The sequence below is a fragment of the Pseudoliparis swirei genome, chromosome 16, assembly GCF_029220125.1.
Source record: "Pseudoliparis swirei isolate HS2019 ecotype Mariana Trench chromosome 16, NWPU_hadal_v1, whole genome shotgun sequence".
NCBI classification, from domain to species: Eukaryota; Metazoa; Chordata; class Actinopteri; order Perciformes; family Liparidae; genus Pseudoliparis; species Pseudoliparis swirei.
In genome coordinates this window covers 7,966,748-7,993,497 of record NC_079403.1, presented here as the reverse complement: position 1 = coordinate 7,993,497, position 26,750 = coordinate 7,966,748, and the positions used below count along the sequence as shown (strand labels likewise).

General features: G+C 43.0%; 2 protein-coding genes across 3 annotated transcripts in view; both read right to left on the bottom strand.

The window, feature by feature from the left end:
* cacnb2a (calcium channel, voltage-dependent, beta 2a) overlaps nucleotides 1-11,560 on the bottom strand; it is a 62,808-nt gene extending 51,248 nt beyond the window's left edge. For both annotated transcript variants that reach the window (XM_056433854.1, XM_056433856.1), the window contains exons 1-2: nucleotides 11,250-11,560; nucleotides 9,140-9,232 (exon numbers count right to left, since the gene is read on the bottom strand). In XM_056433854.1, coding sequence (XP_056289829.1) covers nucleotides 9,140-9,232; nucleotides 11,250-11,336 — 180 coding nt within the window. In that variant the 5' untranslated portion in view covers nucleotides 11,337-11,560. The remainder of the gene's footprint in view (nucleotides 1-9,139; nucleotides 9,233-11,249) is intronic.
* Nucleotides 11,561-15,086: 3,526 nt separating this feature from the next.
* On the bottom strand, nucleotides 15,087-26,384 carry LOC130206394 (zinc transporter ZIP12-like). Its single transcript, XM_056434341.1, is given in 14 exon segments — nucleotides 15,087-15,816; nucleotides 17,276-17,463; nucleotides 17,576-17,734; nucleotides 17,871-17,943; nucleotides 20,901-20,978; nucleotides 21,177-21,329; nucleotides 21,432-21,604; nucleotides 22,445-22,616; nucleotides 22,768-22,919; nucleotides 23,445-23,584; nucleotides 23,586-23,650; nucleotides 23,728-24,048; nucleotides 24,625-24,913; nucleotides 25,719-26,384. Coding segments are annotated over 13 exon segments (2,040 nt in total). The 5' UTR covers nucleotides 24,862-24,913; nucleotides 25,719-26,384; the 3' UTR covers nucleotides 15,087-15,687.
* Nucleotides 26,385-26,750: the final 366 nt, after the last annotated feature.

Genomic DNA, 26,750 nt, shown 5'->3' with positions numbered 1-26,750 from the left:
GTGACCGCTCCAGCAGATCCTCCGGGCGGACAAATCCTCTGCAGTGCTGCGGCGGCAGAGAGGCACAGCTGCTGGCTGGCACGCTGGTTCAACGACTGGTGGATTTAGACACTCATCATCATCATCATCCTCATCATCAACATAAACACACACACACACACAAACAAGTTCCTTCCAAGCATGTGAAGGAGGTGGAGTTCTGAGTGTCCTTTATTGACCGCTGCTCCTTGCTTCCTAATGGAGGACGCTGCCTCCTCGAAACTCTCCACCTCCTTTCATGCAAGGTTCAGTCTGCTCTAAAAGCTTGACACACACACACACACACACAGACACTCTTTTTGAAATATAGCCTCCCTTTTCTTTCTCAGATTGTATTGCCTCATCACTCTCTTCCTGTTTTCCTCCCTGTGTGTCTCGCAGTCCTCCTTTGCATTGCGTTAGCCTTCGTGATTTCTCTGAGCGAGTGGCTGGCACGTCTACCGGTGGCTGCAGAGACTGTGCTGTGCTTCATTGTCCACAGTGTGTGTGTGTGTGTGTGTGTCTTGTGCAGAGAGCCGAGCGGCAGAGCGCAACATGCCTGCGATGCAGCGGGAAGCGGCTGAGCACAGTGAAGTCAAGCCGAGTGCGAGTGCAGGGCGCGAGCGCGATCAAGCCGTCTCACACCTCCGCTCCGCTCGTCCGGTGATGGAGTCCAGACTGAGGAGTCGTAACCGCTGTGTCAGCATGAAGCGCGCGCATTCTGCCTCTCTGCCTCAGTGTTTCGAGAAGAGACACACGTGCCGATGGGCTGCAGAGGGGATATTCACATACGCGGCCGTGGACGTGGTTTTGAATCTCATCTGGCAGTGAGAGCACACAGAGGGGTGCAGAGAATTTGAACTATTTAAAAATGCCCTCGGCTTTTAAATATCCTGCAAATAATTCATCGATTCGAGACGTTTGGGAAGGCTAGGAATACTAACAGAATAGCAGATATTCCTCGAAATTCAAAGGAGGTTTGTGATCGACGTTAATCAGCGGGCATTCGAGTAAACAAGTTATGGCTTTAAATGAACACAAGCTGCATCGACTGTGTTCAACATGAAGCTCGCTTCAACTCGGTTCAATAACATTGGCTTTGAATTTGACTAGATGGTAGAATTTTGTAAAGCCGTTGGTAATCTCTCCACATGCATTCATTTTATTTATTTAAAGTTCTGCTCGTATTTATTAAGCACAAAGTTGTTATTAAAAGGGTTTATTGAAAATGTAAAGTAGTACCTTTCATATGCTTTTTGAAATGAATGACTCTTGAGACATTAAGATAATTAAAGCTACGGTAAAGAAAAATCATTGTTTAAATCTAATAACATATATATATTGTTAATATATATAATAATAATAATAATTTCAATATATGTGTTGAAATTATCGCTACATCCTGACAGCAATCAATAAATAAAAAAAATTAAAAAAAATGGATCTCAGGATCATTTTGGGGGAGAAAGTTCTGCTCTTGAGATCGTTTCTATAAACCTGGGATGCTCTTGCTGGTTTCTCAAGACTACCAACCCGCTGTAAGACGGCGTGTGGCTGACATTGTGCTCCATCTAAATCTTGTGCAGAGCCGAGTATAAAACTGACTTTACAAAGGAAAGGGCAGTGTGCCTCATCGGCTGCAACACACACTCCATCAGAGGAGCCACAGAGGGGCTGTAGTTTGGCATCAGCAACATACCAACATGAGTTATGCTGTCAGACAAAGCTGAATGGAGATAAAAACACACTCAACACCATATATAATAATATCGGGTATTGCAATATATCATATTGAACTTTTTAACCCAAAGGAGGCAATGCAAGCTTGAAAAGCCCCTAAACTTAGCTACAATTTGGTTCTGGTGGTTTCCTTAACTAGTAATATGGATTAAGGAATTAATGATACCATCATCAACTAGAACAGGCACTCGGTAGAGCGCATACCTTCGCATATCACAAGATTGGGCATTGATTTATGAACATGTTGGCATTAGTTGCATGCCAATTGGATAAAAATTGACCGTGTTATGGTAAAAAGAAAAATGTTGACCTTTTCATGACCTTGACCTTGACCTTTGACCCGATTGATCCCAAAATCAAATCAGATGGTCCCCGGATAATAACCAATCATCCCACCAAATTTCATGCGATTCAAGAAGATGTTGACCTTTCCATGACCTTGACCTTTCACCCGATCGATCCCAAAATCTAATCAATGGTCCCCGGATAATAACCAATCATCCCACCAAATTTCATGCAATTCGGTTTTATACTTTTTGTGTTATGCGAGTAACACGCATAAATACAAATAAATAAATAAATACACGGCGATCAAAACATAATCTTCCGCATTTTCAATGCGAAGGTAATGATAGTATCAGAAGAGTAGCAACATGCATCTCCTGCTCCGGTCTCACAGTCACTCAACACAACATACATCTGGCTCCGTCTTTCATCAACATTGCCAATAATTCACCGGCTGACAGGTGTCAGCTATGATGAACGAGCATCATTGTAACTGGAGCGAAGTGCACCTTAAAGTGCGAAGGGAATCCGACCTCTCGGGTCATTTGTCAGAGCCTGTCCACCTTAGAGAAGCTGTTGCAGACAAATTCATACAGAAAAACACGACGATCATCTCAAATATTGTTTCATTTGTGTTCATTGTGCACCTTTAAAATGAATTGACTCTAAAAAGCTTGTCCTGTTTTGCCAACTGTTAGGTTGTAATAGTTTATTTTGATAACATCTGCAGAGGTCTTATGTTTTAAATTAATACATATAGAAAGATATTATAATAGAAAATATTAGGGAGAATATTGATATTGTTATTAATGTATTATGAAGCATAGGGGTAATGTTTACTCTTTGCAAATGTAAATGGCAAGAATTAATGTATGTTGCATGAGAGTGACTGTATGTTAGTATTATAGATTGACGAGGCCGGTTGAATTCCGTGAAGTGACTTACAAAAACAAGAGACTTTTATTGTGAAAGTGACTTTAATGCGGACAATAACAAGACAGGACTCTTATTGTGAAAATACTTGTTTAGCGACTTGACCTGAAGTGACGCTTTGACCGGGGCCAGGGACATCGAGTATAAAACTCCGTGGATTAGAGAAATCGGGTCTCTTCCACAGGTATTCTCGACGCCGGAAGGAGGGCGGAGGAGCCGATGAAGATCACGTTCGTGAGGCCTTGAATGTTTGTTTTACACTTCCTGCCATTAAACGTTGATAACTTAATTCACGCGCGTCCGGAAGCCTGTTTTCCATCATTTGCGAAGTGCCCAGTTTTAGGACTACTTTACACAACGCATCAGATTAGCACGTAAACCAAACTATTATTCACAAGCAGATCGACACCCGCTGTGATGAAGCAATTAATATATGAGAAAGACAATGAAACATGCTGTATATTCTTCTCCCGAGGCTCCTTCACTATACCCGGACGACCAACTCAATCCATCACAGAGGAAGCAGACGCCCAATGACGAGAGCAAACTTTAATAAGGATGAGATAATGAAATGCAGCCGTGGGAAGAACTCAAGGAGGTGTACTCTCCCAGTGCACCGTTTAGGGCGCGGTGAGTCGTTTATGGATGCACTTTATGAACAGAGCAGAAACAAATCGCTAGTCGTGAGACATTTTCAAAAGGGAAATTGTCAAAAATTAAAATGACCACCTTGCAGCTTCTAAATTTTCTTCGTCCTGGTAATAAACTGGAAATCTCCAATCACTACTAACATAGTTCTACAAGTGTGAGAATGATCAGCAGCACTTCTCTGCTCAGTGGTTTAGTAAAGTGTGTAAACATTCTGCATCGATCTTTAGAAATGAATAAGCTGTCCGGTGTGGCATTTTAATGGGCATTATGTAAATGGTAGACTTTGAAGGCGCATAACAGCAGGAAGCATTGGATTTGTCCACTAGGGTTGGGGGGGGGGGGGGGGTCGTGTCTCCTCATATTGACAAATTAATTTAGCCTTCGCTGTAACTCAGTGTGGAGGCTGAGAAACTTGGATTCAGGTCCCTGTGAACGTGAGGCATCAAGTCCTGAAGTGACTTTCAGCAAAACATTAGCGTTTTTAATGTATTTTGTAGGTCTTTTTCACCTTTGCTTTTTACTCACTAAATATATTTTAAACATGTATTAACTAGGTGGTATTAATGGGAAATAGTAAGGACTAGAGATGCACCGATCAGGTTTTTGGTGCCGATCACCGATCACTGAAATCAGTATCTGCTGATCCGATAATACCGATGACCGATCACGGTGTCGATTGAAGCATTCTATTTATTGTGTGGCATTATTGCCTAGGACTATGAGGAAATACATATATAAAGCAATTCAAACATTAAAGAAATGACCGATTTCTTTAAACATTTAGGACTTTTACTTTTAAAAATGTCCTAATTGATACATTAAAATTGTTTGATTGCTATTGTAGGGGATTTCAGATATGTATGGAACACATCTGCATCATTCATTTCCTGGAACTCTTGGGGAAATCTATATACAGGACTTTTCTTAACATACAAAAGTCTGACTTATTTTTATAAACTCTTCCTTGGTACAGTAAAAATGTTTTAATGTTAGCATAATCTAAGCTAAATCTCAGAAACGATCTATAAAGATACAAAATCAGTTCATTGTTTACTTTTATATGTCCGTGTATGATTTGTCGACATCTTATTTTGATAAACGGATGTTGTTTCACGTGGTTCTTTCCGCTAACTTCAGCAAAACCCTCGCGCGCTCCCGATCGAATGTGTTTACCGTGAGCATCAGTCTATAGGGGCTCAGACATGTGAGAGTCGGCTGAGTCGACCCAGAGATTCAACTCGGGGGACGGGGACGCCGCTCGGTGCGTGAGGATCCCCTTGTGGTCCTCTGCACTCTGCCGGCCCTCACCGGGCGCATCGTCTCCGTTGTGGTGCGCGGCGATTGAAACGTCTCTGATAGTTCTCGCAGATGTTACGTCATCATGTTCTGTTTCTTTTAACTGTTCTGCTTTTTAATTGTGTCCATTTTTTAAATATGTTGTACGGCGACCTTGAGTGCCTTGAAAGGCGCCTTATAAATTGAATGTATTATTATTATTATTATCTGATCGGCCGTTTTGATCGGCCGTTTTGAGAACGCCGATCAAAACCGATAATGGGAATATCGGCCGATATGGATCGGCGCCGATCAGATCGGTGCATCCCTAGTAAGGACAATTACAGATATTAACTAGAATGGGCACTCGGTAGAGCGCATACCTTCGCATATCACAACATTGGGCATTGAATTATGAACATTTTGGCATTAGTTGCATGCCAATTGGATAAAAATTGACCGTGCTATGGTAAAAAGAAGATTTTTACCTATCCATGACCTATCCATGACCAAATGGTCCCCGGATAATAACCAATCATCCCACCAAATTCCATGTGATTCAAGAAGATTTGACCTGTTCATGACCTTTGACCTTGACCTTTGACCCGATCGATCCCAAAATCTAATCAACTGGTCCCCGGATAATAAACAATCATCCCACCAAATTTCATGCGATTCGGTTCAATACTTTTTTAGTTTTGCGAATAACACGCATACAAATAAATAAATAAATAAATAAATACACGGCGATCAAAACATAACCTTTCGGCATTTTCAATGCGAAGGTAATAATGATAATGTATCTCACGTAAAATAGCAGTACTTATTCTTCGTGCCACTAGATGGCGACCTGGTGCTGCGATGAAGTCTGGCTGAGCAGTAGCGCGTTCAACATTTCCAGGATTTAACCACCATGAATCATGAATGCATTTCTGTGCCAGAAAACTCATGTGAGCCATATGTGTGTTGATATGTCGTAGTTTTCCACGATGTTTCTGGAGGCTCTCCAAAAACTACGACATGCGTCGCTCAAAATTCCTGAAAGGGTCTGCAGGGTTAACGTTACACTCAACGTTTCCAACATTTCCAGTGGCAGCGTCTCCACACCACCACAGTATGGAACTGGTATCTGTTACTTAAGAAGTCGGGGGTTGCCAGATCCGATAAGTATCAGGGCCATGAACAAGCTCTTGCATTATATCCATTGAGAGGACTTTTCTGCCCTCTCGGCTCGGACTGCAACAATGTGCCATGGAAAAGCTGAGCGGAGAGACATCGGGACGCGGTTGTATATGGAGGTGGAGGCGATCCAGAGCCTGGTGCAACCATTTGCATAAACAGTGAGAGTGTGGGAAGCAGCAGGAGCTTAATTATGACATAATACTCTGCGTGTTAAGCAAACCACAGTTTGAACTACTGTATTAAAAAAAAATCCTCACTGTTACGATTTATTTTGTTCTAATGCAGCAACATTTTCATTAAAGTTGTCCTTCCATGAGCCCCAATAATCCTTTTTGACAGGCGCTTTGATATCAGATCGGTTCAGGCATTTCATCGCCTGCTTTTCTTTGTTTCCTTTCACGTCCTTCAAGCGTCTGCTTTTCTTCACGTGATACCCGTCAGTTACATAAAAGACTTCGGTGATCACTTTTGAAGCCCGGTATCTCCAACTACATTTTAAATCCAATATCTCCGCGAGAGCCGGTGGGCAAACTGACATCCTCAGGGGAAGCTCATCAGTCTCTCAGCCATAAAGGGAAAGAATGAAGTTGAAACATTCATCATTAGAGATCCCACTTTTTGGAGTTTGTGTCTTTTTTTTAAATTCCCGACTTAGGACAAACTTTTGCAGACTTGCTTTCAAGGGCAGGTGAACCATCACTCCCATGTACACCTATGGACGTGTTGAGTTTCCAACATGATCACATAATCACTTTGTTGGAAAACTTAGAGACGACTGTGTTGTTTTTGGAAAACAAGCTCACCCTGCCCCGAGTTCAACCACTCATATAGGTACTTTAAATATGAAGCAAAAGCCAGCTTAGTTTAGCATTAGCTTGCATCTTTTTTAGTTTCATCAGAAGAAGTAAATAACAGTTTACGGTGGTTTATGTGCTGGAATATTTCTTCATGGGTGCCTAGCACTTGCTCCCAGTTCAAAAATAGTCAGTAAATTGTCACATTTACATCTTGTTTTTTTGTGCAGATCAAACAAACAAGGGGGCCGCCTCCAGGTTTATATTTCCCGACATGTAAGTATCAATCTTCTTAATCACACTCAAAAAAAAACGAGGAAGCGTATTTCCCCAAAAAGTCAAACAGGTGTGAGCTTTCATTTGCTGGATGTTGAAACATCTGTTTCTCTGCCTCGTGAGAAAATGAGTCGACGTAAATGTCAGGACTGTAAAAGGAAACCCAAGCAGAGCGCGAAACGAAATGATCGAGAGGACATGATCCTAATCTTGATCTATTTATTAGCATCTGTAGCCGCTCTGCAGATGAATAAAAGTGAAACATCCTCCCGATTGTTTGAGTTTCCTGACAAATCTGTGACAGTTCTGCCCTTCTTCCTGCTCCATGGACAGCTGAGCTCCGGTTCAACACTGACCCCGCTACTCCCACGGCTGAGCAGTTCGGTCTGGCCCGGACCTCCACCCTTCCCAGCCTCCTCCACACTCCCCCGGGCATCAGGCCCCGACCACAGGGAACGTCTCTCATCCTTTTTTTCTTCTGTCTGCCCTCTGCCCTCAGCGGCATGAGTAATCCTGTCTTTTAGGAGCCGTTCATACGCATTTACAGGAGAGCGGCTTCTTTTGACGATCGGACCGGCGGTGGAGGGTGATCTCGGCAGGCCTCATCGGTCCTTCGGACGCCTCCAGGAATACAGAACTACGAAGCACAACAACACCACCAGGGCAGAGAGAAGGGAGAGCAAACGATCGCAATCGCAATTTTGAATCCAGTCACGCAGACCTTCTTTAGAAAACCAGCAGCTTCGACTGTTGATGTGAGGAGAGAAAGGATAACACAAAGAGAAAGGAGGCCCAGATGACAGGCTGATGAAGAGGCAGTGAGGTCACCAGCCCCAAAGGTTGGCTTCATTCTTTCCCTCAGCTCGGCGATCGAAATGTTACATCCTCATCCTTCTGTGAAAAGTGAAAATGATCACAGGCAGCGTGATTGAGCATCGAGGGTGAGGGAAATGCGGCCAGATGAAGGCGGCTGTTATGATAACGCAAATGAAAAAGAGTATTTACGTTGTTATCTAAACAGAGGAGAAGTTACTGGAAGGTCTGCTATTTCTGAGGCCCTCTGGCGGCAAATATCTCAAAGAGGGTATTTGTGCTCGGCCTCGCTGACCCTGAAACACATCACTCCTCCGCCCTCACCACATCCCTCGACCGTCCCTCGCTTTATTGGCCTGTATCATTTCAGATGTGGTGTCGCGTCGCGGAATGACGCTCGCTTTCGGCCGATTGGGTTTATCCGCGATGACTCAGAGTGGAAAGGGGAACTCCTCATTCGTGGGACAGGACTGTGGGAATGGGCATGAGCTCCCACGGGTGGTGGCAAGAACCAGACCGCTTCTCACCAAGCAGCTCCGCTGAGCTGAGGATGAGCGGCTCTGTCAGAGGTTCCCCTCCGTCGGCCTTGAGACGGAGCGAACGGCGAGCAGGGAGGCTCCGTTCCCCTCCGGGTTCCCAGACGAGGCCACGTACGCCTCCTCCAAAAAAGGCAGAAACATTTAGGCAAGGGGCGCGCGTCCTTAACCCGGCCCGTCCCGTCCCTCGCGGGTCCGCTCAACGAATACCAGACGCATCGAGTGTGTACCTCGCGGAGTCTGCTTTATAACAGGCCGCCGTGTCACTGCTGAGGACGCGGCGCGGCGAGAAGCCTCCACTTAACATACTGTACCCGACGGTGTTTAGAGAGGGCCTTCACCGCAAGGCACATCTCACCGCTGATGGATGATGATGACTGAGGAAGGCTCTTATGCCAGGTTGCATTTACCGTCAGGGATTAACACACTTAGGCATGTGACATTCCTGAATGAAGCAACTGTAGCAAGGAAATGGTCAGATACCCTTGGATCTTAAAAAAAGAAAAAGAATTAAGATGCTTTTTTTCTGTAGAAAGATTCCAAGACGGATTCAACGGAGGACTTCCGGGTCACCCCGAAGCCACGTGTGCAACCCAAAGTTTAAATGTTCCCGAGTAGCCAACAGGGCATCCTCACCTGGCGCACGAAGCTGTTGGTTGTGGTGTCGGAGGAGGTGCTGCCGTCTGAACCTTTAAATCGGCCTTTACTTCGAGCTCCTTTGCCTTGAGACTACAGAGAGTGCGAGAGGGAGAGAGTGAAACTGTTAGAAGAAGAAGTCTGCGTTGTTTCGGGGTTATCTTAATATATTGTTCGCATGTTCTGTACATTAAGACTGTTTTTTGTAGTTCCTCCTGTCAACACTGGTTGAAGAGCTCTCTTCCTGACCCTCATCCAATGTAAAGGTGCCTTCACACCAAAAGCGAAGCGATTTTTCGCGTCGCTCAAAACGCGTGAGTTTACTCGCTCGACCGTTCGCCGTGTTCTCGCCATGAGCGTCGAGATGCTCCGCGAGGGGCGGGGCTTATCTCCGTGTCTCGTCTCCGTAAAGATCGTTATCATTTCCTTCATCCACCAGAATAACTAACCACTAGTTCTGCTTTATATTAGATGTCTTGTTTCATCGGTCTAGCAGTCCAACAACCCAAAAACAGAGAACCGGAGGACAGTTGCCATTTTTTTGCAAATCAATTGGAAACTACAGTATTTCATCAAAAGTCCTTTTTCATCAGAAATGCCATAAAATATGGTTGAAGAATCTTTAATATCCTGGTAAACTGAAAATCTTTGGATTGAGGACTGTTTGAGGACGAATATACTTAGTATTTGTATGTTTATATAATATATATTTCCAAACACACATTGACAGTTTCAACCCTCACTGTACACGTGGGCATGGAAGCATTGCTTTACCAAAGGCTAGAATAAAATGTGACGCTGTCGTCTTGTCGACAAAGAGCCTCCCTCAATAATGAGTTAAGTGTGGCTTTCAGCATTATTTTTTGAAGTGTAATATTATGACAGGTATCATAAAAACAATGGTAATTATGTGGGTGGTCTCTAATATTCAAGCTGATATGACGAGGGCCTGGAAAACGAATGCACTCAGCTCGAGCGTTCATTCAGCGTGTGTTGCTCGTGGCAACTGAAAAACAGAAATTCATCTGAAATCGGCCTTTTCTTCCGGCCCGTTCCCCCGAGGCGTGTTTGTTAATCACGGATATAAAAGAGATATTCGGTTTCTTAGGAGCCGATCATGCAGAAGAGTTTGAGCTGCAAAGCAAGTCTGGAGAAACAGGATGAGATATAATTAATAAGCCAAATACAAATGACGCAATACATGTTGAATACTGCACGAGTCATAGCTCTGTAATATTATAACTGAAGCTGTAGTTACACGCATCATTTTAAGGTACCTTTGCTTTTATATATTCATGCTAGTTTATTATTCTACTCGACAACATTTCGGGGGGGAAATATTGCACTTTTTATCCGACAGCGACAGTTACGTTGCCGATAATGTTTTTTTATTCAAAACATCTGTCCAATTATTGAAATATGATATTATGTTAGAATGTAAACCACCCAACACTATATGTGTTGGAATTATATTTACTTGAGCAGCTACAACATTGCTTAGATATAAATAGCGTTATAGCAATACAAATAATTACCCAGTATGTACTTTTGATAATATTAATAAACTTTGGCTTGTGGGACACTTGTAAAGATGTATTTTGTTACATTTTGGGAATCAATACTTGTACGCAACCTAAGTAAAGGGTGCAAGTACTTCTTCGACCACCGAACTTAAATGTTTTTTATCTAGAAATGTAAAGAGAGAAAAAAAATGGAGAAAATTAAACAGCACTTAAAGCAAATTAAAGGTGAACACGCTACTTTTAAATGAAATACTGAGATTAAACACGTTAGATACCTGGATTAAAAGATGTCGAGAAGTCAACACAAAGTCACATTTAAAGACAGCAGTTTCGAGACAATTAGGAATAATATATATTTTTTTTAATCAACCGTTAAAATTCAAAAACGGGCCCCTCGCGAGGAGACGTCCTCGGGGCTCGATGACGTAATCAGGACGTGACTAAAAACAGCAGCCGCCACTGGCAGCCGAGACGTGGACAGGTGAGCGAAAGTTGACCTGCTACCTTCAAATAACTTTTCGACAACTGTGACACGAGTTTAAATTAATTGTTTTCAATCCCCGTGATTAAAATAGTATTTTACTTACTTGTTGTAACCGCGGTTGTTCCAGCGAGTCCATGCGTTTGTCCATCGGCGCCGCTGCTCCTCTTTTTGAAGTATTATTGACGACCATTACGCTTCATTAAATAGTCACCTCTCGGTCGGGACAGGTGCAGCGGTGGTGTCCGATATAAAAGGGCATTTTTTCTTTCTTTTTCTTTCTTTTCTTCTTCTTCTTCAAATCAGTTGAAGGGCGAGGAGGCGCGCCGCTGCAGCCGAACCGGCACCGCCAATCTTCAAGTTTGAGACAGGAGGGCTGAGAGGAGGGGCTTGAGCGGAAGAGGTTTGAGTAAGCAGCTTTTCTTCTTCTCCCCCCTCTAGTTCAGATGATGATGCTGATGATGATTTGAATTCTCGGATATTATAGCCTTCAGCCCCGCAGAGCCTCCTCCTGTACTAAACCCACGCTGGCTGCTCCACGCGCTCGCATCCAACGCCAACACCTCTGCCTTCTCCCTCTCTGCGTGCACGAAAGCATAAATAACAGCTTGCAAACGGAGAATCCGAAAATACACAATAAAAAATGCAAGAAAGGCCAGATTTTTTTTACTAGTGGAGGAAATTATTCCCTCTAACACATTAAAAAAATATATATATAAATTTAAATAATCGTGCAGCTAAAAACAAGTGAAAACAAACACAACTGAACTAAGTATTATGTGCATACAAGTTGGGGGAAATGCATATAATACATATAAAAAGCATCAATAAACTGCAACATGCAAATGTCTTTATACAAGTCAAATTGTTTCTATTTGTAAACAGGAGTGTGTGTGGGTGTGTGCTGGACTGCATATTAAGTGGCTTGTGTAATAGCCATGATACATTATATCCCTTAATATACATGAAGGTACATATTTACAGTGTTTATATATATATATATATATATATATATGGATATTTTCATTATATAGCTTAGAGTTGTATTTGACAATGGTGGTTAAAAAATTCTCTCATTTATAGATACAACATTTGCCATTCTAAGGCTCAAAGCCAGGCTGTTGCCATGTCGGTGTTATTATTAGCTGCGACTGATTGTAGGCTTTGAATTTCAATGTCACTGAAATCAAGGTAGTTTTAGTGAAAACAGTCTTTTCTGGGTGAAAAGGAAAGCTTCAAGCTGACAACGAGAACGCAGAGCATTGGCGAAAGAAAGGCATAATATTATAAATGCTGGAACTCTTGCTTACATATATAATGAGCGTAATATTGTGACATGTCACAGTAGGAAATGTTATTAATAACATGAATGATGACATTATGGACTTACGGTGCTTATATTGTCACTATTATACCGTCAATGCTTGGACTGGAACACCTGACTAGAATATCTCCTGTGAAAAAGCTCTATTGAGTGAGTCACAGGTGAGCAGGTCAGTTAATCATCATCATCATCATCATCATCATCATCATCATCATCATCATCATCATCATCACTTAAAACAGGTTTACATTAGCTACTGCTCCCGCATGAAGCCAGATGTAGTGAAGTGAATATTCTACATGTAGATGTGGACATCAGTGCTGTTTTTAAGAGTTTTAGCTGTATGCAAACCGGGACACCTACATTTTGAATAGATGAATTAAGTAGTACTTTTCAGTATTATTACATTTCACCAATTTCTTTTCGGTCTATTAAACGTTAAAAAGCACAATCAGAATCCAAAGTCTTGTTTTACCGGAGCAGCCATCAAAAACTTAAATATATTCAATACGCAAAAATATAAAACAGACAAAAGCAGCAGATCTTCACATTTGAACAGCTGCAAGCAAGAAAGTGTAACGATTAATGAATCACCATTAATCAACTTATTGTTTCAGCTCTGGATATAAGTGGTCCACTTACAATAGATATGTATATAAGAACACATTTATTAAGACGGTACTGTCGCAGGTGTAGCCGTTCGTGTGAGTTCCCCACATAGGTGAAGGAAAGGCGCATCGACGTGGAGCATCTCCTGTCAGTCCGATGAACAGAGTAACAGACACATGTTGGGATGCACATCCCTGGACCCACTGGCAGATCCACTGAAATGAGAGTATTCAAAATAAATACTTCTGCACCCTTCCTCAGACAAGTGTATACCTCAGCCAGCTCTTAAATTGTGTTATTTGTTGTCGCCCTCTAGTGGTTTCATGTGCACTTGCACTTTTAAAGGAACACCACTGATTTAACTCATCAAATTCAGACGCTGTTGAATGGACAAATGAAAAAATGAAAATTGCATTATGGGAAATCCAGTGCTGAACGGTAATGACAGATATTATCAGTTTGCATTATGGGAAATGTAGGATCCAGTGTTTTGGGGTCCCAGGATATCTCAGTCTACAGCGGCGATTTTGATCATTTCAAATAAATTATAGCAATAGTACCCCTTTAAAATGATAACAATAATAATTAGAAACTCAGCTGAGGTTTTTACATTTAAATAACACGGTTTTGAAAACTGAAGTGCCACAGTTGATCCCATGTGTTTTTGTGTGGTAACAACAACAACAGGTGCAACACATGATTTCAGTCAGATCCTTTTTAATCAAACGGGAAACACTTTTATATTTCCTTTATTTGTCTTTCCCTCTCTTGGCATTTCCCATTGTTTCTGTGTGTTCTGCTGCCCCGATGACCCCGAAGCTGCACTCTTGTGCCACAAGGTCTCCGATGAGCATGTGAGGAACCTCTGTGTTCACACCAACATGGTCCAGATAAAAAGCCCTTCCTTCCTTCCTTCATTCCAGCAGCCGTTGCCTTGAAAAGATGCCAAAAGAATTTGGTGCAAAGAAGCAGATGTACACACACACACACACACACAGCCTTAAGCTTTACTGGAAATGCCAAAGGGGTTGGTATTTCCAAAATAACACCAAATTTGCGAGAGTAAGAGAAATTGCGACAGACTTCCTGCTATTGTTTAAACATTACTCGGGAAGCCACATTTAAAGGTGTCAGCTTTTTCTGATGCGATAGTCCAACTGACTTTGCACTTTGATAGTAAGCTTGGAATGACACATTAACATAATCTCCGTGCAAATTGTGCAATGAAACTAATCCCCAACACCAATTATAAGGAAATGGCTAGACAGCTGTTTGTTTAAATTTGACAGAAATGTGTTGATGCTGAGAGAACCAGAATTTAATCGCAGCAAGCTGATTAAAAACAACGACATCTTCTCTGAAACCCACTCATTCTTTCAATATCACAAATCCAATTTTCTCAACAAATAAGTTGATTTACTGCATTTAATTTATCCGATTGTATTCGTCATATTCTCTTCTTCGTCCACCTCCTTCTGCAGGCCCACTGCGGCCGCTAAAGAGCGTGTGCGCTGTGTGGGCCGGATGGCTCAAGAGTTTCTGTCTTGAACAGCGAGCATTAGTCATCCAGGTTGGTGGATGGAGAGAACAAGGAGCTCAGGTGGGTGGAAGTGCCCTCATATTGGATCACAGAGAGGCCTCAAAAACAAAGAACAATGCCTCTGAGATGAGAAGCTCAAAGAGAGCAGCGTTTCTCTCAACAGGAATTCAGAAATAAATGTATTTTCGGGCAGCTTATGCCGAATAAAGAGGGGTTAGTCGATTCTTTGCACCGAGTTTTTCTTCAAGTTAATCAGGTTTAAAATAATTACAGCAATTGCGTAATTTTCTAATAATTTCTCTTGCAATGTCTTGGGAAGTTTCCTGCGCTATTATAAATCGGTACATATGTTAAGGAACATGTAAATACTAGTAACGGAGGGTCCAATGAAAGAGAGCAAAGAGGGAACATCTGTCTTCTGTGAGTCTCTAATTGATGGAAGGGCATTAATAAATCCCCACAGCATCATGTCAATTTAATCAGAATTTATTGATTGGAAATGTACTAAATACAAATGTGCCTCAATTTCTCTTATAAGTCAAAGTTTCACAGTTATTTTTAGAAACCTCTTGTTGGCCTGTCTAAAAAAATGCAAAATACAACCTGACACACAGCATGGACTCGACTTTCTAACAACACTTTTCCCAATTAGTGTAAAGACACTGACGTCAAATGCATGCAGACCAAACCAAATAAAGATGTACAATATTTTATAGTTTGCTTGTGAGGAATTACTTTGATTTGATTGTCCGAGGCAATGTACATATTTGACAGAAATGATAAAAGTGAACAATTGTACATGAATCATCAAAATAAGCTCATTATAAGAGTTTAAACAGTTTAGTGTTGGATACCTAACATACAAAAATAAATCATCAAGTGTAAAAAAAAAGAGGATTCATACGGCTATCGTACATTTACCATCCAGTGCGGAGACTACAACATCATGAAATACTCACTCGGTGACCAATAAGGACGTGTTATATCATCTTGGTTGCACACACAAGTCCACATTTGTTTTGATTCAACTCTTTGTGAAGAGGTCGACTTCACGAATCACGTAAACGACATTTAGAATTTGAGTTTGTGTTCAAAGAGTGCGAGGAGCAGAAGACAGGCCCAACCCATCAACAGGCCGACGTTCTGCAGGAAAAACATGAGGCACGGTCTGTCGCTCTTCACTCGATTCATCTGTGGAAGCTGAAAGAAAGACAGAAATGAAGAGTCAAACTAAAATGATAACAGTTTTGATAAAAATCTCGGGTTGAATAATCAATTAATTCAACAAAAGGCTGGTGTTGTATATCTGTGGTTAGCATCAAGAAATCCTATGCAAAGACCAACACTAATGATATGGTAGTTCATCTCTTCAGAATAAAGAAACTCTGAAATAGGAGTAAAACGTGTGTGTTTGAGGACACATTTAAGGCTCAAGTGCAGAGGAAGCATAGTTCCTCTTTTTGTTATTTTTTTTGCAGGAGTCAGTCAAGTTCGTATTCATACTAACATTTGAACACTTGGCAGTAACTTGTTCTTTCCGCCAATTATATTAAACTTTAAGGTTTTTCTTCTCACGAGTTTTTCAGGAACTCTCATTTGCATCACTTGACATGGTGGGGTACTGGAATTTGTCGAAGAGGGTTATGATTATATATTATATTTATTTATTAATTTAGCATGTCTTTGTTCTCGGATTATACTTTCTATTCTCTCAGATTGGCTGAGCTACTGTACATTCTTTGCATGTGCCCCCTGCAGAAATACTCAAAATAAACTACAGCGCTCACGTTTATGACGAAGGAGCATGGAAGTCTGCAGTGATTTACTGTCGTGTTTTTATAGGCTAATGGGTCCCGCTTTATGTGGGACTGAACAGCAGTTCACCCCTCGTCCAGTGCTGCACATATTCAGACGAGATCCTGCATTTTGATTGGCTCTAGTTATCAAAAGTCAAACCACTGCAGGACAGACACTTTTCCAGTCTTTTATCCAATAGCTGTGAAGAATGCAGTGAAGGCCGTCAGTCAAACTGCACACATGAGGGTCAAGTGCAAGTTAAAGTATCAGTATCTTCGATATGATGGAAACTACAAAGAACAGGAAATAGGGCTTAAACAAAGACTGAGGGAAAGTACTTATAACTGGGTGAAGCGAGATATTACAACCGTAGTAAAATGATAGACTATATTCAGCATTGGTAACGTGCCCCACATAAACACACTCTTTGTCCCACGTTTTGGTTTGCTGGCATCAGAAGTAGTAACTATATCGGGATAAATTAATTGTTTCTTTTGGTCTTTTTTTTAATGCGATGTGGAGTATCGACAGCCTTGCTCTTTATTAACCCTCCTGTTACCTTTACATTTACTAACATATTTTACCCTCGGGGTCAATTTGACCCCAGCAATTAAAACCTCCAGAAAATTATTAGAATTAATATTGTTTCCCAAGTTTAAGTGTGAGGTACTTTATGTTCGTTTGTTGACTACCTAAATAGCCCTTTAAATATATAAAAAAGTTGATATTTCTTATCTGTTTGACACAGTGAAAAACAGCCTGGGGTCAAATTGACCCTAAAGAACACCGACATAATCGACATTAAACATTGAATGGGGTCAAATTGACCCTAAAGGTAACAGGAGGGTTAAGGCTCCTTTACCATTTCGACCAGTGACAAATAGAGGAAAATCCCGGCAGTAACGGAAAAGATCCACCGCTGCACTTCCATCTCTGAGGACACGAACAGTCCGATGTAGAGTCCCATGAAGGCCGTCAGAGCGCTGAGAAAGTTCATCAGCACGGCCGTCTTCACTGAGAGTCCGGAGCTCAACAACACTGCAAAGTCCCCTTTTGAGACGGAAAGCAGAACAAGAAGAACAAGAAGTCAAGCACAGTGTTTCCTGTCCTCGGCCAAAGAAACACAGAAGTGCTCCCAAAGTGAGTAACCGCGGCCTCTCACCCATCTCGTGCGGGATCTCGTGGCACAGGATGGCCACGGTGGTCGCCATGCCGGTCTCGGTCGAAGAAGAGAAGGCCGCTCCGATAACCAGGCCATCGGCAAAGTTATGAAGGCTGTCTCCCACGATTATCATCACAGCCAGCAGAGGAACCCCTTGTCCTGGGAACACAAAAGGGAGTCTGTGTGGACCAAAGCTCGCCCTCCGACCGCGAGGAATGCTGCGTCACGCCAGGCGAGTAATTAAAAAGCGCGTCACATTCATCCGTGTTGTGCAGCTCCTGTTTGAGGACCTTACTCTGAGGTGAAGGCCTCCGAGTGTCGACGTGTTCAGGAGATGCTTCGGTGCACTCCGAGTCGTCCACTGCTCCCTGCAGGAGACAGAGAATTAGTCACAGCATTTTACCTTTGACTCCGAGAAATCAAGACTGGTTCGCAAAGTTACATGGAGGGAACTGGATGAGACACATTCACCCATACAGGATATTTGTATGCAACAGAGATGGTGGGAAAATAAGTCTATTTCCACGTTAGTGACCCGACTTTGTGTCCGAAACGGTCCAGTTTTCATGTGTGTATTCAACGCATTGCCATGAAGAGCTTTCTGAATGATTCAATACTTCTGATTCTCCTACATCCTACATGCCCTGTTCCTTCACTCCCTCCCACACCACTCTTCATTGCCTGTTATATAAAAGCAGCGCAGGACAATTGATTTCAGTGAATTCTCAGTCAGGGTTTTTAAATTTGAACATGGATTCAAACGGATTTGTTTGATCCTACATGTGGGATTTAGTATGTGCAATTGTTTTATGCCGTTTATGTGTGAAGACCAAAAATAGTGCTATAACTGAAAGGTTGCTCTCCTATTGACAGCGTTCTCTCGCTAATCTCCACTGTTTATAACAAGTGCATTAGTGCTTCCTTTAAGCTTGGCTGGAGGAGTAGCGTGGGAGTGAACCGAGCACAGTGTGAGGAGGGCTCTGTTGAGGGTGAACACCAGGAAAGCTGCAGGTCCAGATGGCATATCTGGGCGAGTACTGAAGACCTGTGCTAACCAGCTAGCTCCAGTGTTCACCACAATATTCAACCTCTCCCTGGCTGAGTCCGTGGTCCCCGCCTGCTTCAAGAGATCCACTATTGTCCCTGTGCCCAAGAATGCTTCTCCAGCATGTATGAATGACTACCGACCGGTGGCCCTCACCTCGGTGGTCATGAAATGCTTTGAGAGGCTGATAAAGGACTACATCTGCGCCTTCCTCCCTTCCTCCATGGACCCGCTGCAGTTTGCTTATCGCCCAAACAGATCCACAGATGATGCTGTCTCCCAGGTACTGCACACCACACTCTCTCATCTGGACAGCCAGAAGGGGGGCTATGTGAGACTGCTGTTCATTGATTATAGTTCAGCTTTCAACACCATAGTCCCCTCCAGACTGGCCGGCAAGCTGATTGAGCTGGGACTGAACATGGACTTCCTGACCGCCAGGCCACAGGTGGTCAGGGTGGGCAGACACACCTCAAATCCCTCACCCTGAACACAGGATCCCCCAGGGTTGCGTCCTCAGCCCCTACTGTACTCCCTGTACACACATGACTGTGTGGCCAGGTTCAGCTCAACACCATCATCAAGTTTGCGGATGACACAGTGGTGGTGGGCCTGATCTCCGACAACGACGAGAAGGCCTACCTGGAGGAAGTTGCTGATCTGTCACTCTGGTGCCAGGACAACAGCCTCATCATGAATGTCACCAAAACTAAGGAGCTGATTGTGGACTTTAGGAGGGTACAACAACAGAGGACGTACTCACCACTGGGGATTAACGGACTACTGTGGAGAGGGTGAGCGGTATAAATACCTGGGAGTCCACATCACCGAGGATCTGACATGGTCAACAAACACAGACACTCTGGTGAGAAAGGCAAGGCAGCGCCTCTACCACCTCAGGCAGCTGAGGAAATTTAAAGTTTCCCAGAGGATCCTTCAGTCCTTCTACTCTGGAGCTGTAGAGGCGTCCTGACAGGAAGCATCACAGCCTGGTTTGGCAACTGCTCCGCTCAGGACAGGAAGGCTCTGCAGAGAGTAGTGCGTTCGGCTGAACGCACTATTGGAACTACACTCCCCACCCTGCAGGACTTGTACACCAGGAGGTGCAGAACCAGAGCCGGCAGGATCATGAAGGATCCTCACCACCCCAACAACAGACTGTTTCAGCTGCTGCGGTCAGGCAGGCGCCTCCGTAGTCACGCTGCAAGAACAGAGAGACTGAGACGGAGTTTCTTTCCTCAGGCCATCAGGACTGTGAACTCCGACCTCACCAGGACCCCCACATAGACCCACACAACTGCCCCTCTTAGGCACACACACACACACACACACACACACACTTACTGTAAATATTGTGTTGGTTTTTATTGTAAATAGTGTGTACTTGTTGCCCTTGCACATTCCTGCTGAGCATTGCCACTTTCATTTCACTGCACACCCTGTGTGTGTATGTGACAAATAAAACATCTTGAATCTTGAATGAAAATACATTGACTTCAATAACTCCACAGTGGTTACAATATTCCACCATGTTCAACAGCTGCTCAAAATGTTTGACATTTCATAAAAACAAGTTTGAAAGCCAGCAGAGAATCTGGAAAAGACGGCTAATTGCAACAGATAAATGAGTGAATCTTCCTGATCCTCCCATTCCATGTAGTCGTGGTACCAACTATTCATACACTCTGTCATACTCAATGAATGTGTTGTAACCCTGTAATGATTCCTTCCTTCTGTACACATGACATCTTTTGCTTCTGTCCATCCAGGGAGAGGGATCCTCCTCTGTTGCTCTCCTGAAGGTTTCTTCCTTTTTTTTCCCTGTGAAAAGGGTTTTTGGGGAGTTCTTCCTGGTCCTGGGACAGGGATGTCGTATGTGTACAGATTGTAAAGCCCTCTGAGGAAAATTTGTGATAATGGGCAATATACAAAATAAACTGAATTGAATTGAAGTGGTGGAGTGTGACAGCAAACTTGACCAAACCTACTAAACAAAAGAAAGAAAACTGCTTGGGCTAAACTTGTGGAACAGCACAGGCTTAATCATCTACAATGGCGGGATGACTTTTATGAGGAAATAACTGTCACGATAAAAACTAATATGTTTTTCTTCTCCCTTCTAGGCACTTGGTATGAGGAACAATTTTTATATCTTGCTGTTCAACTTCCAGTAACTGCCTTGTCGTGTTCCGTGCATCTCCTCTAACTAGTACATAACAGGGCTGATGATGGGAATCAGGTTTTCCTGCCAAGAACAATGTTTCTGCTGATGAGACTCACCAGCTGTATGGTGGAGATGGACTTCTCCCTCTGTGACTGGCCGTTGCACTGGAGCTCTAAGTGAAGGTCACTATGACCCTGCAGACAAAAGAAAGTCATGAGACCATGTTGCTCCACAATCAGCTCTGCACATACAGTACCTGCTTGTTCATGGAAAACTAAAAGTTCTACCTCTGGTGAGATAAAGAAAATGAACACCCTACCCTATTGACACACTACAGGGTGAGTTTGAGAAAGTCATTAAATTGATGAGGGCTGCAAAAACAAAACGCTTACGAGGCCATGAGGAGCGAAAATGGAAACAAGTCTTTCAATGAGGAAAAAGACGTAGATCCCAGCGATCATCCCCAGAATCCTCCACAGATACACTTTGTCTTCCGTTAAGTGTTCAGCGTCATGACTGAGAGTGTCATCGTGGAGGCCAAGGATCTCCAAAGGAGACGGGGAGGAAAACAATTAGACATTTACTCCACAGTCAACACAGAGTTTCTATGGCGCTTGATGCAGATGCAGAGGCTCTGCGTTCTCTACCTGTGGTATGAGGTGCATGAGGGCATCTCCTGAGAGGGTTCCCACGGCCAAGCCCACAAACAGCTGCAGGATGAGGGTGTAGGTTTCCTGGCAGGACTTGAAGAAGATCAGGCAGATACCGAGCATGGAGCCCACCGTGACGAGCAGGACGGCCGCCGTGCTGTAGCCGTACTCTGCAGGGAGCATTTAAAAAATGATGGCTGATCATATCGCAACCTGAAATAAAACTAATTTCCCCCTGGGGATGATCAAGGTATATCTGTCTGTCTATCTAAAGGAAATTACAAGGACAATATTTCCATTGTTGCATGTATTTGTTAATATACAAAAGAAGGTCTAATTAAGTCACAAAAGACACATTATTATTTCCCCCAGGAGAACCATATATACATCATAAAATTTTAATATTTCTCAGATCAAAAAAAAAAATTTTATAACATGAGTGTTTGTTTGTCAGGGCTCAAAACCCTTGCAGTGTTTTGAGTTAATTAGACAATGATAGATATAGATGTATACTTTATTCATCCCCAAGGGGAAATTTGTCGTAACAGTAGCAGCACCAATAAACTAAACACACAAGAATATAAAATAAAATATAAAACAAAAGATAAAAAACAGGGATGAAAGATATTGATAAATACAAGAAGTATACCAAGTAAAATATAAAATAAAATATATATGTATATATACAACATATATGCATACACAATACACAACACTAATACTAAAACCATGTGATCAGTCGCATGTGTGCATCTGTGTCTGTCGGATAATATTGCATTCTGCTGCATCAAATGGCATAATATGTCCAGTTCTGACTGTGTGGTCAAGGACCTCTCGTAGTTGCGGTAACTCCCACTTTCTCAAAATCCATTTTGATGCCGGTGTTTTGCTGCCACCGGCCGACTCCTCGCTCAGTACTCGTAGGCCCTGTAGGGGCAGCTAGTGATAACAGCCGAGTGCATCGCCGACACCCCCCTTTTATTAGTGACTGATGAGGTCAGATGTCTTACTCTCAAGAGCAGTGGGCAGAGATCCTCTTCTGTTCTGCTCTGCAGACTTGCAGGCATTGCCTAGCAACTGCTGAATGATGGCAGGGCACATTTGCTTGAAGTGCTCCTTGGAAATTGGCAGATGAGGATTCAGAGTGAAAATATCCAACAGCTGATTGGCTGAATAACAGACCTGATTAGATTCAAAGGAAGAGACACATGTGTGGATGAGTAGGAGGCTCATTGAATCAAGCCTCACAGTTACTGCATGCAGGTTACAGCAACGCTATCATGCTTCTTGGGATTCTCTGAGCAGGAAATCAAACATTTGGTCTCATCCTCACCTGAGCCCAGTCCGTGCTTATTCCACCAGCTACATGGTTGCAACCATCCGGCGAATGGCTGGTGCCTTTCTGTGAACTCCGCCTCTTCCTGTTATGAGAGTGTGGCGCTGCTTCTCGTCCTACTCCCAGCTGATGGAGCAACTCCTCGAAATCTGAGCAAAGACATCACTGCATCATGAGCACCGGGCGAGATTCAGCTCATTATTCAGTGCCTTTATGGGCAGAATAAAGGTTGAATAATAGAGCTAAAGAAAAACTTTCAAACAAACGGGGAACTATAATTGTAAGTTCAGCTAAAGCAGCTAAAGACTTAGTTAGAGACCAAAAACAAGCTAAAAGAATATTGTCAGGTGGCCAGACTTTTACTTGGCTCCACATGAAGGACAGTGATGCTCTGTACCTGTTTGTTTTTCAATTGCTGGCTCACTGTTCGTCCCTGTTGTGGTTAGAGCTTGTTCCAGCTGCCCCAAGTGGCACAACATTCAGTTCTTGTAAGTTTATTTAACACATAGAATGAGAATAAGATCTAATTGCAGTGTTTTTCTCTGTAGATGTTATTAATTAAGGAGGAATCTCATACCAGCGGAGGACATGACCTACATACCTTAGATTAAAAAAAAGAAGCAAATGTCAGTTTAAATGTGCAAACATACCAAGCCAACTGCTCTTGAACTTGCCTATTATCTGTAGGTCACTCGTGCAATTTAGGGATTGAAAGATGTAGTCGGTAAAGAAAGCGGGAGACGGGCTGCTCCTCCGTCTGAAACAGTGGCCCTGCAGGATATGGCTGATGATGGCAGCAGCCAGTTTGGGCACAGGAAACACCAGCGCCTGGATGTTCTTGTACGTTCACCTCCTCAAGGAGGTGAGCGGCATCAACACACTGTGGAATCAAAGGTGAAAGGATCAAATCCGGATCATATTTTTGAGATGCCATAGACTCAGATAAAAGTGCCTCACTTGCAAATCGGATAAGGCATCTCGAATGGGGGGGTCATAGTGCTGGTTGATAAGCTGCAGAATACTTTCTGTTTCTCTTAATGAGAGGAAGAGGTCGTCCTCAGCCGGGTGCAGATTGGTGAGGGCCAAAAGGTAGAACTCCATGTTCCCAAATGAGGAGGAGGAGGACGAGGAAAGGGAGGCGGCATTTGATACACACAGGTCCTGAAGGTTAATGATGTAGTAGAGCAGAACAGTGGAGATCTGCTGGTAGTCCTCCTCGGTGAGGTAAGCCTTCCCATCGTCCTCTAGCACAGAGAGAGCTACCTCTGATGACAGGCACTGTAACAAGAACAGGTAGAACACATAAGAAGGACTACTTTTAAGGATGGAAAGTTGGAGAAAGGTCATGTGAGTGTTAATTGAGAAGAAGAGCTTTGCTTGATAAACGGCCTATTTTCTTCTTTTTCTGCTTCCCAGATAAATGGTAGCTTTGTTCTGTTGTTTGTGCCCAATTAGACCCACACACAAAAATACAGAAGGCTAAGAGAGTGGGCAAAGCACTATTATCTGTCAGAGAGAGCAGACTATTCAGCAGGAAATTACAAAAAGTAGAGCGTTTCTCTCTTTTTTTTCAAAACTTACTTTCAAGTCTGAACACGCACATAATCCTATCGTCAGCCCGCCTGCACAAACATGAGAAGTGCCTCTAACTCCAGTTCATGATGTCAAACATGTCTAAAGCCACTCAGCATGAATGCCCCATAGAGGTCAAGGACTTAAGCCTCCACATTCACTCACATTCCAGCCATAACAAGCATGTTTCTTGGAACCAGCAGGCAGGAGAGGGATGTACAGGTAATAAGCGCTCAGCACACGGCTGTAAAAGTTGTCGCATATGGTAACAATAAGACGTACCTTGTCACAGACATCCTGAGAGGTGCCAGTCCGCTCTGCACAGTGCACCTCCCGGAGGAGCTCGGCGATCAGGACACCGGTGTGGTTCTTTTGGAGCTGTGGCTTTTCGTCGGTAGCGAGGGGCAGATTTAAGGCCCCGAGAGCCTCCTGCAGGGACCCCCGCTCCTGCCCCCTCACCTCCAGTTGGCCAAGAAGCAGCAGGAGAAGCAAAGTGGGACCACTGCCGCTGAACTCCATGTTTCTACCCTGGGATGTCCGATTCCCTCAAGCTCCCAGGACTGGCTCAGAGCTGGAGGAAAAAAAAGGAGATGATGGACACAAACAAGTGGCTTGAGAGAGAACGTAGTATTAAGGCGAACAAGAGGAGAGAGCTGAAAGAAGAGCTGTTAGGGGGCAGTAACAATTGGCCCGCTTGCTCTGGTGGAGGACAGAAGGGTTCGATGGGCTCACTTCAGCCGAACCAGGTCCTTGCAGTTCTGATCGGTCAGCCAAAGCCTGGGCCCCTCAGTCCACAACAAAAGGATTAGTGCAGGCAAGTGGGAGAGCTCATGGGCAGGGAGTAAGGGGGCGTGGAGAGGGAGACGGGGGAGAACAAAATTAATATCGAGGAAAATTAGGAAGCAGTGGAAAGCTATTATTACCACAAAGTAATGACGTGGAGATCCACATCTGAGAACAAAGTTATTCACTGAGATCACTGGAAATGTTCAGTAAAATCTGTAAAATATTGAACCAGTTTTAGCAGCATTAATAGTTGGAGAAGATAACAGGAACTCCTGTGAGTGGGCAACCCCCCCCCCCCCCCCCCATCTGTTTTAAAATAAAATACATCAAAATACAATTCATCCAACTATTTGAATAGTACACATCACAGTAATATGAACATTTAACTGAACGTTGTTTTTCTTTCTTTCTATGATCTCTGAGTCATCTAGGATTTTAAAAATGCAGAGCAAAAAATGCAAAGCAAAAAATGCAGCGCTTTCTCACGAAACACCTTCCAACATCCTCCCACGCTGCAGGTCACACCGACCGAGCAATAAGAGGATTCAAGCTACAACTCTACCCGAGGTAGGAGAGATGAAAACGCTTACCAGATGAACCGTTCTCCCCTCCTCTGCTCTCTGCTGCCGTAACTAGCTTTGCTTTCCTCCTCCGACGGGATGAACAGAAGACCCAGAGCTTGTTTGGGCAGAATTATTGGGCATTGGTGCTGCAAATAAAACCCTCTTATGAGAAGTAAGAGTTGAGTAATCTCCTGAGGATTAGCTGCGACTGCCTCAGAGGGCTGCAGTTTCCATGGAGAACGCTGCCTCATTTTCAGCATGAGGTGATGGGAGGGGGACCGAATGGCTTATGCATGATGGAGTCAAACTTAGAACATGTTAAATTGAGCATGCATCATTTATAATGTATGACAAAAATCAGTGAAAAAGAAGAGATATATACAGAAATTGATACTTTCTTTAGGGCTGATTGGCTAATGTTAGCATGCTAAACTAAGAGAACATGGTGAACATTATAATGCCGAGCAACAGCATGTTAGCTTTGTCATTGTGAGAAGGTTAGCATGCTGATGTTAGCATTTAGATTGTATTAGGCAAGAGTGTGAGAACTCATGTACGTTGAACATTTTGACGTCATGCCGTAATGCTGTTCTCATCAAAACATTTCTGTTACTGTGTTATTTAATAAACACTTGGTATTAGTCACGCTTATACAGGACTGTCTCAGAAAATTAGAATATTGTGATAAAGTTCTTTATTTTCTGTAATGCAATTAAAAAAACAAAAATGTCATGCATTCTGGATTCATTACAAATCAACTGAAATATTGCAAGCCTTTTATTCTTTTAATATTGCTGATTATGGCTTACAGCTTAAGAAAACTCTAAAATCCTATCTCATAAAATTTTAATATTTCCTCAGACCAAGTAAAAAAAAAGATTTATAACAGCTGAGTGTTTGTCAAGGCTCAGGAAACCCTTGCAGGTGTTTCGAGTTAATTAGACAATTCAAGTGATTTGTTTAATACCCTACTAGTATACTTTTTCATGATATTCTAATATTTATAAATAGGATATTTGAGTTTTCTTAAGCTGTAAGCCATAATCAGCAATAATAAAA